This window comes from Lissotriton vulgaris, chromosome 4_1 (genome assembly GCF_964263255.1).
Source record: "Lissotriton vulgaris chromosome 4_1, aLisVul1.2, whole genome shotgun sequence".
Classification (NCBI taxonomy): Eukaryota; Metazoa; Chordata; class Amphibia; order Caudata; family Salamandridae; genus Lissotriton; species Lissotriton vulgaris.
The window spans coordinates 27,850,991-27,863,782 of NC_141691.1; the positions used below are offsets into that span (position 1 = coordinate 27,850,991).

The following is a 12,792-nucleotide window of genomic DNA, read 5'->3' on the forward strand; positions in this document are numbered from 1 at the left end:
CGTAAGGTAGAGTGCGGGGTCCCCCAAGGATCGTCGCTCTCCCCTCTTTTGTTTAATTTATACATATACCCCCTCATTTTTATGTTACAGCAGCTGGAGGTCACGGTGTTTAATTACGCCGATGACCTTCAGCTAATCTTTAACCTCTCCCACTCACCTTCATCTGCCCAAAATGTTCAGACAACCATGAAGCTCATCCAGGACTGGATGAACTGCAACCACCTTAAACTCAACCCGGACAAGACCGAGTTGGTCTTGACCGGAGGTGGTTGCAGTCCGTGGTCCCCCTCCTTTTGGCCCCCGCCCCTTGGTGTCCCCCCACTCCCGGTACCCAAAGTTAAAACCCTTGGGATTCTCTTAAACCCACAACTCTCTGTCCATTCACAAGTTGGTTCAGTGGTCTCCTCTTGTTTTTTCTCCCTCAGAGTAATCAGGAAAGTCTCTCATTTTTTTCTCCCTTCTGCTCTAAAAATGATTATGCTGGCCATGGTACTATCGCGGATCGATTATGGCAACATAATCTACAACGGGGCCCCCACCTATGCGATCCACCACCTGCAGCTGGTGCAGAACCAGGCAGCTCGCCTGATTTATGGCCTACCTAAATTTCACCGGGCCACTCCATTACTTAAAGCACTGCACTGGCTGCCGGTAAAAGAGCGCACCCTTTTTGAACTTGGCTGCCTCACCTTCCAGGCAAGGTCGGGCACCGCCCCCGAGTTTATATGCTTTGCTATTAAGCCTTATCTCCCAGGCAGAGAACTCCGCTCCTCTCATTTGGCCCTCCTAGCCATTCCTCGATTTAAAAAACAGAGGGCGGGTGGAGCAAAGTTCGCTGTCCTTGCTCCAGCTTTCTGGAACTCCCTCCCTGTCGCCCTCCGAACATCTCCCTCCTACCCTCAGTTCCGGAAGGATCTTAAAACCTTCCTATTTGCTTAAGCCTATACTGCCTAAACCTCTCCCAGCTGCTACCGTCCACTGCATCACACATAGCGCCATGAAACCGCTGGGTAAAAGTGCGCTGAACAAATAATTTTAAATTCAAATTCAAATTCCAGGTGATTTCCTATGCGGACAAAATGATTTGCTATTGGTCGCAGAAAATTATAACTATTGCATGGCAAGCCATATCGCCTGAAAGAAGGCTTACTCACTTAAGATTAATGCAGATAAAACTGAGATACTAGTATTTAGTCCACAGTATTTAATCTGGTCCAATGCCTAGTGTCCAGCAGAATGTGGTCTCCTTCACATCCTGAATAGGACATAAAAAATCCTGGGGGTCACTTACTTGTTGACGCTCAGGTCGGCGCACTGTTAGCAACTGTTTCTATATCTTAAAAACCCTTAGAAATGTGCTACAGTATTTTCTGTCCAAACTGCATCGGCACACCATTATTGCATTAGTCAGCTCCAGGCTTGATTACTGCAATGCTTTGTACCTCAACATCAATGTGGCTTCGTGAACATGCTTCAGGTTGTTCAGACTGCATGACCAGTCTGCTCCTCAACATTCCAAAGCAGCAATCAGCCAGGGAGGGTATCTGTGCTTTGGGCTGGCTCCACAGTAGGAAGCACATCTCCTATAAGGTCCTTAGTGCAGTTTATAAGGCCTTTAACAGTAAAGTCTTGCCACAGCGGAAAACCATGTTCCAATGTTACACCCCTTTCAGGACCCTGAGATCTTCCTCTCAGAAAAAAAACTGAACCCTCCTAAATTCAGAAGGGCCAGATGGAGCAGATGCTACTTTTCTGTAGCAGCCGCCAAACTCTGGAACACCCTGCCCCCCTCTATCTCCAACACTGAATCTTTTCCTGCATTTAGCAAGCTGCTTCAAACTTGGCTTTTTTTCGTCATAGTTGGCTGATCTGTGCCTCTCTTCTCCTCACTGTCTGCCCAGCACCATGACACCTTGGGTATTAGTGCGCTTTATAAATGTTATCCTGTCCTATCCTTAGGAGGTTGAAAGTACAAATAGTGGGAAAAATAGACTATGTCCCACTAAAATTCCAAAACTGTGGAGAAAATGTTGGTTGTCTCATAAAAGTCATCCTGTCCCTTACAGCTGGGCAGATGGTGATTGTAGCAGGGCAAATATTTGCTGATACCATGGGCACATTGTTACTCTGGAAGATGAGGAGCTAACCATCCGAGTAGGATCCTTTCTGAAAGCGGCAGTACATGCCCGCAATTCCATGTGTACCTATTGATTTATATTCCTTGCAAAATTCACTTGTATATATTGTAGATATATCTAGTGGAGTTTTTTTTTTACTGCATTTGTAAATATGATGAATTGCTGTATGTATTTGATGAAGGTGATGAATGAATTCCGCCATGTTTTTAATCCCACCCTTTTTTTTAACTGATTTAAAAATTGTGATGTTTGAGATTCTGGACTTGTGCTTTTATGGATATTTATTGTATCAGAATAAAGATTTTGAATTCAACTGAATTGATACCATTTGCAGGGGAAAAATGACACTTCCTTCTGCAGTACTTTTTTCCCATTTTTGAAAAAACAAAACAAAATGCAGCTGTATTTTGGCTACTTTCTCAGTCCCCTCCATGGAAATCCAGCAACACTGGGTACCTTTGAAACGCCCAGGATGATGACAAAAAGGGATGTAAATTTGGTGCAGATTCCTTATATGGACACTTATTTACTGTGGCCTAAGTACGGACTACCATAAATAGCTAAATCAAGATGTGGCATTGAGGGGAAAAGGCCTAGCAGTGAAGGGGTTATTGCCCCTTTCTGAAACTACATGAAGGGTACAACTCTGAACTATAGCATTATATGTCCATACCTGCAGGATTGATCATTTTATATGCTGGAAGACTGCATCATTATTCCAAGCTCTGATACAATGGTGGCCATTGAAGAAATAAATAGACACTTTCAAAACAATTAGTAGCATAATATAGAGTTTATCAATAGAAAAGCATTGATCCTAAATTACCAATATATAATCAAATTCAATAGACAGACATTCATCAGTAAAGCATAGGGGACTATGGGCTAGATGTAGGTAATTTTATTTTACCACTTCTTAAATGCCGAATTTTACCGATTCGGTATTTAAGAAGTGGTAAAATAGAGCGGGGGGATGTAGGTATTACAGAATCGGCAAATACCGAATCGTTAAGATTCAGCATTTAACGATTCTGTAAATACCGATTCGGTAATGCCCATTGATTCCTATGGGCATTGAAGCCCATAGGAATCAATGGGCATTATCGAATTGGTATTTACCGATTCAGTAAATACCGATTCTAGCAAGGGTGCAGGGGGTGTCACTTTGACACCCTCTAGCACCGCAAATATAGGCATGTGTGCCATGTGGCACAAAGACATGCCCTAAAGGCATGTCTGTCTGTCACATGGCATAGGTGTGCATGCACACATGTGCATGCACACCTGGATTCGGTATTTTACCACCCAATTGGATTGGGTGGTAAAATACCGAATCTGAAAGGCCTTTGGGACTCAGAAGAGTCCCACCTACATCTAAAAGTTACCGAATCGGTAAAAATACTGATTCTGTAAATCTGTAAAATTGGCCCCCTACATCCCAACAACCCATTTACAGGTCGGTAATGGCCGAAATCGGCTGTTACCGGCCGGTAAATGGCCACCTACATCTGGCCCTATGTGTCCTTAAGATAAGGGCTGGTTTCCATTTAACCCATAACAAAATGAAACCTTTACACAGAAAACAAGTTGAATGACATACTTCTATACAGATAATTCAGCGTGGATAAAATATTAGCTTTATATCATATAATTCAAACATTAAATGTATGAGCTTACCCAATGCATGTGCTTCAGTTAAGGGTCACAAGGGAGCACAGGTATGGCCATGACATTCTCCCTTGTGAACCCTGGAAATACCTTTGTGACCCATGCCCATATTGTTTGCAAAGACAATACCGACAGCAGAAAGGAAACAGCACACTGATGAGCACTATTAACTTTTTGCAGCTCTCAGTGTGACCTAGGAATTAAACTTTTAGGGGCACATTCTCCAAACTTTCATTGCGGGCAGCAAGTTACAGTGATGTGCTGCACTGCATGAAAGATAAAAGGCAGGAACTGAACGTATTTAACATTATATGGGACATTTCAGTCATTTCCTTGCATTAGTGCAGAAACTGCTGGCTAGTGCCAATTCAGGCCCCTTTGCACTGTGGTGCTTTTTAAACAGGATAGATTTTGTGTACGAATTGACACCTCCATGCACAAAAAACATCCTGTAAGGCATTTTCCTCTTTCTGTTTGTGCTGTAGCATTCACCTCACCTGGCACATCTACCTTAATGGGGGAGGTGCAGCATTTTCACATATTCCCAGGTCTACCAATCTAGGAATGCACCTAAATCTATGGGTGGATGTATGGCGGCCACCATGCCACATCCATGGAATGCCTTCTTGGAGCAGACTAACACAATTCAGTGATTTGCGCAGTGGTGCATCACTCTAAATTTATCAAGCCATGCAGGGCTATGCAGGGTGGCCTCTTGCGGCTCGCTGAATTATACTTCGTAGTTGCATAACCCATGTATACCAGTATGTGATGCATAATAGACTACATGATAAATACGCTCCTTAATGTTTTAAAACACATACCTTCAGCAGTGCAAAGCACAATGTGAACACTTCTGAATGGATTAAAAAGAGGAAAAAAAATCATGATTGTAAATATGTTATAAGTTTTGTGTTGCAATAAAAGCTTCACTTCAGTGTGTTGTTCATTCAATATATAATCAGAATATTTGGGCTGAACTCAGCAGGATTCAGCCAATGGGTGGAAATAGGAATGACGCACTAATCACGCTGTTATTTAGGCTAGAGTGAAAAGTGTCTCTATTTGATCTTACTGCCACTGGGGTGGATGTTTCTAATCAAACAAAAGCCTTCTGATCACAAATAAGTTCAACCACCCAATCGCCCACATTAGACACACATTGTTGGGACCAGAAATTACACTAGGAATCAGCACTCAACAAATGCTGGGATTTGGCTGGAACTCTGAGATACAGGAGTGATGTAGAGTTGCAAAAAGTACTCCAATTCTACTGGTGGAACTGAATAATCACCAACCCTTAATCATCATTACCTGTGCCTCCTACAATCAGATTGGTGGCTTTTTACATTCTGTACAAAGGTGTCACATTGGTTATTGTATTTTCCATCATTGATTTGCTGGTTTCTTTAACGGTAGAACTCAAGTAAGTCAAACATGTTCAAAGGAGGCAGAGCCACTCATCATGACATGAGAAGTACTGAATCAGAGTTCCCAAGTACCCCCAAAGTTTACCTCCTTGCTTTCCTTACCGGGACTCCCTCTATGAACCCAGGGTATCAAAACCTGCCTGAGCAATGAGGGGACTGTTGTTGGGAGTCTGGGACCTTCACTTGACAAATGCTTTACAGAGAAAGCATAATGCACATCAAAAGTCCTACACATTTGCAACCAACTCTCTTGTGCCAGGCTTTAACTTCGCACATGTGAAAAGAAAATGAAATGGCACTAGAGAAGCATATCAATCAAGCAGAGATTGACTGTACTGTTCAAAAGCTATCTGCTCACGAGGAGAAACATATAACCAAGGTGGTCATAGCTGACTTTGTCACAAGGTATCCAGAGGTCATACCGTTGCTGGTTACCTCTACCCAAGTCATTGACCCACATCATATAGAGGTCTTCTCATGATTGGAGTTTACTAGGGAAATCCTTACAGATCAAGGTACGTCCCTTGTTCCAAAGTTGATGAGACAAATCTGCAAGCAACTAGACGTAAAACATATTAAGATGCATCATCCCTAGATGGACAGGGAATATAAGGGAAGCCTCAAACTGAACCTAAACATACTGTTGTGTGGGGATGGTAAAAACTGGGAACAGCTGCTACCACTGGTGCTGTTTGTCTTGCAAACCAAGTACAAGATAGCCTAGGACTTTTGTTATTGGAATTGCTCTTTGGCCAAAAACCCTACACCCACTTTGAAATCACAAAAGAAGCATAAGAGAGGGATGCTTAAGAGGAGGCAGGTTCCCTTCTTGAGTATACAAATCAACTACAATCTCCTATTGGGTAAACTAAGGGCCCTAGTCCATGAACACTTAAGAAAAAAGCAGATAAAAACAAAGAATTTTCTATCACAAAGGGAAAAGAGGAGGTAGTACACAGTGGGTGAATGAGTCTTGGTTCTTCCGCTAAGATGAAAGCCAACTGGCATGGACTATATGAAATAAGCAAAAAGATAAGAAAGGTGACTTACCAGTTACAGCTTTCACCAAGGAAGGTTTTGATATGCCATATGAACATCCTAAAGAAATGGCTAGGGCTACCCCCTAAAGCAGTACAAACTGTGATACCCCTGAATCCTCGGGCCATACTATAGTAAACACCAACATGAACAATACTCTCTGTGTAGAAGAAAGGACAAGCCTTTTGCAAGTACAACAGTCAATTTCCGATTTATTTTTTTAGATGAACAGGTAGGACCAGCCTGGTGTTGTGGTGATTCAGCGACCATACTGGGTTCCAGTAGCCTGAAAAACAGCCCTTCGGGTATAAATAGATCAAATGTTGCATATGGGAGTTGTCGTTCCTCCAAAAATAGATTTGTGTACTCCATTCAAACTTATGCCAAAAGCAGATGGGAGCCTGAGGTTTTATAGTTATTTTAGAGCTGTTAAGTGAATATCTAAAATGAATTGATACTCCTTTCCAAGACTGAATAAACTTGTTTAGAAACTAGTAGATAACCAATGTATTACCACCATCAATTTAACCAAAGAGTCTTGGTGAGTCTCCCTTGACCCTCCAGACTAAGAAAAACAGCTTTTGCCACCCCGATGGACCTACTATTTGTCCTACATGGTGCTCCTGCCACCTTCCAAAGGCGTCTACTCTAAAACCACCAAAGGTGTTCATCAGCCTATTTGAATAACATTAAAATGTATGGTAATACCTGGTCGGAACATCTAAGACGTCCCCAGTTGATTTTATCAGAGCTCAAGCAAGCCCATCTACACATCAATGCCAAGAATTCAAAATTTGCACACCAAAAGTTCAAATATCTGGGATATCTTCTTGGAGAAGAAGTCATCAAGCCTCTATAAGAAAAATTCAAGGCGATATCGCAGACCCGCTTCCCTACCACTAAAAGAAAAATGAAAGCCTTTCTAGGCCTCTTGGGATAATTTGGGTGATTCATTCCTCAATGTTCGGAATTGTCTGACCCGCTAACTGATTTGCTGCAGAGAGCAGCCTCCTCTTCAGCCTTCACACAGCCCTCTCCCTCAGCACTCATGGATTTCCAAAAATTGAAAACCGCCCTCACTACCGATCCTTTATTAATGTCACTCGATTTTGACAGAGCTCTTAGTTCCGTAGACTATTGCTTCTGATGCTGGAATTTGGGTGGTCCTATCACAGCTGGATCACGAAGGGATTGAAGGTCCAGAAGGAGTGTCTTGCTCTGAAATGTGTTAGGACTTTCCATTATTCCCTAGAAGAAAGGCCCTTTGATTTACATACTGACCATGCACTTCTTACCTGGCTCTATCAGAATAAAGGCAACAATGACTGGGTCCTCCATTCATTTTTGATCCTCCAACCCAACCAGTTTGAAGTGTGTCATAGAAGGAGCAAGGATGAGGAAAATTCAGAATCTTGCAGATTATCTCTCCTTCCTTTTCCTTTTCCCTTATTATAAAAATCCTGGGGATATGTGTGAGTCAGTGTGATGCTCCCACAACCCCCAACTTGGCACCTTCTATGCGGATGCGAAGCAAACCGTTTTTGTTTGCTTACTTGGTTTATCCAAGCCCTGTCTCTTTAATCAATACACCGCATAGCTTAACATTCGACAAAAGCAGACTATGACAGGAATTGTGCAACCAGTGCAGAATAGTCATCAAAGTGACACCAAACCAGATGGAACTTCCGGCACCAGAACATCTAGACTCCTAGAGCAGTAACTGCCTGATATTCCGGGAGCCGTGCTGACAGATGGCAAGAGGAGCCAACAATTATCTAATACTCTGACAGAGCCACGCCGGTTCACCAAAAATACTAGCTATGTACCTTGAGGTGTACAGCTAACAAGGGTACATGACCACTTTCTGAGTTGGGTTCGGTATGTAGGTGGAATACAGGGCCCTACAAGCACCTCTAATGGAGCGAGCCCAGTGGCCACGTCCCTCCTTTTACCACAGGTTGCTGCTTGGCAGAAAATACTTTTTTTCACTGGCATACAAGTTTGATTAACAGTGAGGGAAATGACTGCTGCTAGACAATTGCCCTAATAACCTGAGATGTAGACAAGGCACTAGTTGTAGACATATCAGGCAATGACTCGATCAAAATGCCTAGGTTTTGGAATTTCTAAGAAGTTTATTCATAAACATACACAATGCTCTTTTCTATCAAGCAGACACCTCATTCAAAAAGCGTAAAAATGACACCAGTATGTTTAAGGGGAAGCCAGGGAAGGGTGGAATGCAAAGGTATCTATATGATGAGTTAGTAGAATGTAAATTGTCCAAAGAGTGGTACAAGGTCTAAAGCACTGGTCGTGGCGGCAGAAAACTTGAACATTACTATAAATTCTTATACAACAGTCATCAAGAAAGCATATTTCAGAAACATGTGTGAGTCCGCAATTAAAAGCATGTTAATCAAGTTGTATCTCTTTGCTTTCAGTAAAAAATGGATTGAGAAGCAAGATATGTTTAAAAAGAAATTCCAACAAGTTCTCAAACATGATGTCATCAGCTGTAACCCGCTGTCTCCAGTCATCCACCGCCAGGCTGACTGTCTGGTCTTGGCACACTGTTTGGAGCACTTTGTCACAGACAAGAAGTCCTACTGCAAAGCTCTGGAAAATGTATCTTCACTGTTAAAGACTGGAGGACATCTAATAATGACTGCAGTTCTCGAAACAACATTTTACATGTGCGGTGACTTCAAGTTTCCTCTTTTCTGCTTGGAGGAGGATTTTCTGAAGGATGCTGTCAAGGGGGCGGGGTATGTCATTGAGGGATTGCACATTTATAAACGGGATTCAGAAAAGTTGAATTATATAACAGATTATAAATATTTTGCTGTTTTAAAAGCGCGCAAAGAAAGAGAAATGTAATCTACCACTGATGGAAAAACAAGCTTAGGTGAGCATGATGTTTATTTTGCATTTTTCCCATTACATATTCAGTACTTTCATTAAAATCACACTGAAACAATATTAAAAGCTAAACATGGTACATCAAGCTGAATATAAGGAGTTGAATGACAAAAGTGATTAAAACTGATTGTGAGTAGTTGATTAATACATCTAATCAATAAACAATGAATCCATCCTACCTAGTCAACATGACTTTCTTTTTGAGAACTTCTGAGTTCACATGTTTTCGTTTTCATTATAAACCAAAGAATCTGATTCAATTTTAAGGCTTTTTGTGTTGTTCAGTCAATAAACACAAAACTACGCAGAAAAAAGTGCATCCTTATTGACTCCTCCGTGGAACATCTGGCACTGATCTGTCAAGCTCAGGCCAAGAAGAGGGGAGGGGAGCAAAACATTAGTTTCATATGGAAAATACTGCTCAATGGATTTACACCAAATATAGTAAGAACATTATTCAGAAAGTGTCATTTTTATTATTCAACGTAAATCTAATCAGTATGTTTTGAGAAGGTTGTCTTCAAATAGGTGCTTGGGTTGGGTATGAAGGGATTGCCCTCCAGAAAAAGTTAGTGATTCTTCCACCTTTGCTGTCCAGATATACTTTGATGTCTAGGAACATATGGTGGGTATGAAAGGGACCCTCCATTGATGCCAAACATGTTGTGGGAGCCAGTAAAGGTCGTCGGGTCATGGTCCTCGCTGAGGTGCATTGCATTAGAAGTCTTTTCAGAGGGTCACACAAAGGAAAACATAAGAATGATGATAACTTATTTTAGTCACAATATAAATCATTTGTTGATGATGCCCTACTAATTGTGCATATATGGTAGTGTGTGCAAAGGTGACTTTACCCTTTGAAAATTGGTGATTCTTTAGTGGGATTAAAAGAACTGTGTTTGAGAGAAAATGGTTTCCTTTTAGGAATTTCTCCTAAATGTTAAGAGCATATTTTCCAAAAGCTCACATTATCCTTCTCCGATGTGTGACAAAAAAGTCTCATTTTCTGAGTGAAACATCCAGATCCACCAGCAGCCAACTGTCAGCTTTGTCTTTAATGTTCTACTCTAGTTTCTCGCAGTGCTCTAATGAACATTTAGGGCACTAACAGTCTTATAATGCCAAAAGAGAAGGACACCTGAAACCATCTTAATTGAATCAAAGTTGTAACTCTTAAAACAATTTATAAATCAATAAAATGACTGTGTTTGATTTGTATAGACATCATGGTTAGTGCTGTAGAGAGGAAAATGAGGATACAGCTTCTATAGTATCCAAATGTCTTCCTCGTCTACTTCAGTAAAAAATTCTGACATTGCAAACTGAAACATGTACTTTCATTACAACCTGTGAGTTAAGACCCTGGGGATCAATTGCGGTTCAACTATAATCAACTATAATCTTCGAATGGCAATAACATGCATATTTCATATTGTCATTGTTCTCACCAGAAGTTTTCAATGATAATCATTATAAAATCAAATAAAATTGCTACCTTATATAACATGCTACAAATATACCCATGATATCCCTTTCAGTAGAAGTTAGCTAACATTGCATGCACTTTTAAACAGGATAAGTCATTGGGTGGAATGTATCAGGCCCATGAAAGTTTGGTGTGTGTCCGCATTGTGTCACTTTACTAAAGATAAGACATATTTAAATCTAGCCACTTTTTTTGCTACACATATTTGCAAAACATGAAATATATTTCAATTTTTTATTTCAATTTTTATTTATTATGTTTTGGCTCTCAAAGAGGGCCACATAAAATACATAATACAAATACAGACATAGAATAAGATACAATAGAATATCAAAAGACAGTATACAACAATTAACATCAGACAAGAATAATCAACAGCAGACACCTCCATATCTCATTAATAAATAGCTAAAAAACCTTTAAAAAAAATTAAAAATATAGAAGCAAAACATTTCATTTGGGGGGAAATACAAAGCCTGCAAGAAAATATTTACATTAGAAATGCCGAGTTGAAGACATATTGGCTTTAACCATTTCAACCGCAGTGAGCGCAGTGCAGGACATAAAAGCAACACATGAGTTCGATCCTGAACACTCATATTACATAGGTTACATATCGGAGAAGATCCATACCATTTAGATAAAAGGAGATTTAAAGGTAATAAATCATATCTTAGGAGAAACCATAGTCTTCGAGCTCCATGTGGAATATTCCATGTGGCATACGGTTGGGCAAGCTTCATAGAATAAGAATTGAGAAGGAGATCACATCCCCTCTTTTCTTGTAGTACATTCTTATCCAATTTAAAGCAGAGTTCCCACAAAGCCTGTTTCAGCAGGGTTTTTAGCTGAGTCGGGGAAAGTATAAAGAGAGTACTTTCATCCAACTCTAGAAGTGTCACAGCTTTTCTGAAATTCCTAACTATTTGAGAGAACTCTTTAAAGCTGCCCAACAGTTCTCCTTTAAGAAGAGCTCTCAACGATCCCGGTTCTCCTCTGGCCAAACATGCCACCCATCTTACCAAAGCGCAAAATCCCTGAACCCAGCTACTCCTAAGGCCGAATTCAAGCCTACATGCGGCCAGCGAGCAGGCTGTGTTAAGGGTAGATAAGGATCTTAATAGTTTTCCTTCAACTGTGTGGCAGAAACCCCAATGCTTCAGCTCTACAAGTTCTATTCCATATAATAGCGTAGCAGGAATTTTTGCCCTACACCTCAAGTAAACAAGCAAAATGTCTTTTCCCTGTAGCAAGGTAAAGGGAACACAAACCTTTGCCATGTGCAAGGGCTTTACACGAGCTATGATCAATATGGGGCTTCTCACTCAGATTGGACGAAATTATTTTACCTAAAAAAGTATAGGATCTAACTACCTCTAATTTCTGGCCACCTATAGACCATCCAACATTTTCTGATCTGCATTTCTTTTTTCCTGAAATGCACATAATTTTACTTTTGGATGTATTTATCCTCATAAAATGGGACTCAGCAAATGAATGTAGAGCCTGCAGACGATTAGCCAGACCGTTAGGCGTTAAGTCTAAGATGAGGATATCGTCTGCATAGAGCAAACAGGAAATAGGAAACCCCCCCACAACTGGGGCAATGCCCGCACAAGCAGACAGGGAAGCAGGAAGATCTGCAATGTACAGGGAGAAGAATAATGGGGCCAAAAGGCAACCCTGTTTAAGTCCATTCAAAGATGGAATTAATTGAGAGAGACCCCTTTCTCCACCTTGGAGAACACGACACCAGGTATCCGTATGAAGAGCACGTACGAGATCCAGTAAGTGAGATGGCAAACCCAGTGCTGCTAATTTTCTCCACAGCGTACGACGATCTACTTTGTCAAACGCTGTGGAGAAATCAATAAAAGCAGCAAACACCGTCCCCCCTCGAACGTGTATGTATTTGTCCGAAATCACCTGGAGGGCGGTGAGATTATCTAATGTACCGTCCCCCCTGCGGAAACCAGTTTGTTCCAGTGGTAAGATATTATTTTCTTCAACCCATTCATTAAGTAATGTTAAGATACATTTTGCAAAAACTTTTCCGATTGAGTCAAGGAGAGCTATCAAACAGTAGTTCATAGGCTTGTCCCTAGCTCCC

General features: G+C 41.1%; 1 protein-coding gene across 1 annotated transcript in view; it reads left to right on the forward strand.

The window, feature by feature from the left end:
* Positions 1–9,374, forward strand: part of LOC147718264 (nicotinamide N-methyltransferase-like) — a 59,456-nt gene extending 50,082 nt beyond the window's left edge. Inside the window, exon 3 of the mRNA XM_086966668.1 lies at positions 8,719–9,374. Within this exon, the coding sequence (XP_086822794.1) occupies positions 8,719–9,154 (436 nt within the window). The 3' untranslated portion in view covers positions 9,155–9,374. The remainder of the gene's footprint in view (positions 1–8,718) is intronic.
* Positions 9,375–12,792: the final 3,418 nt, after the last annotated feature.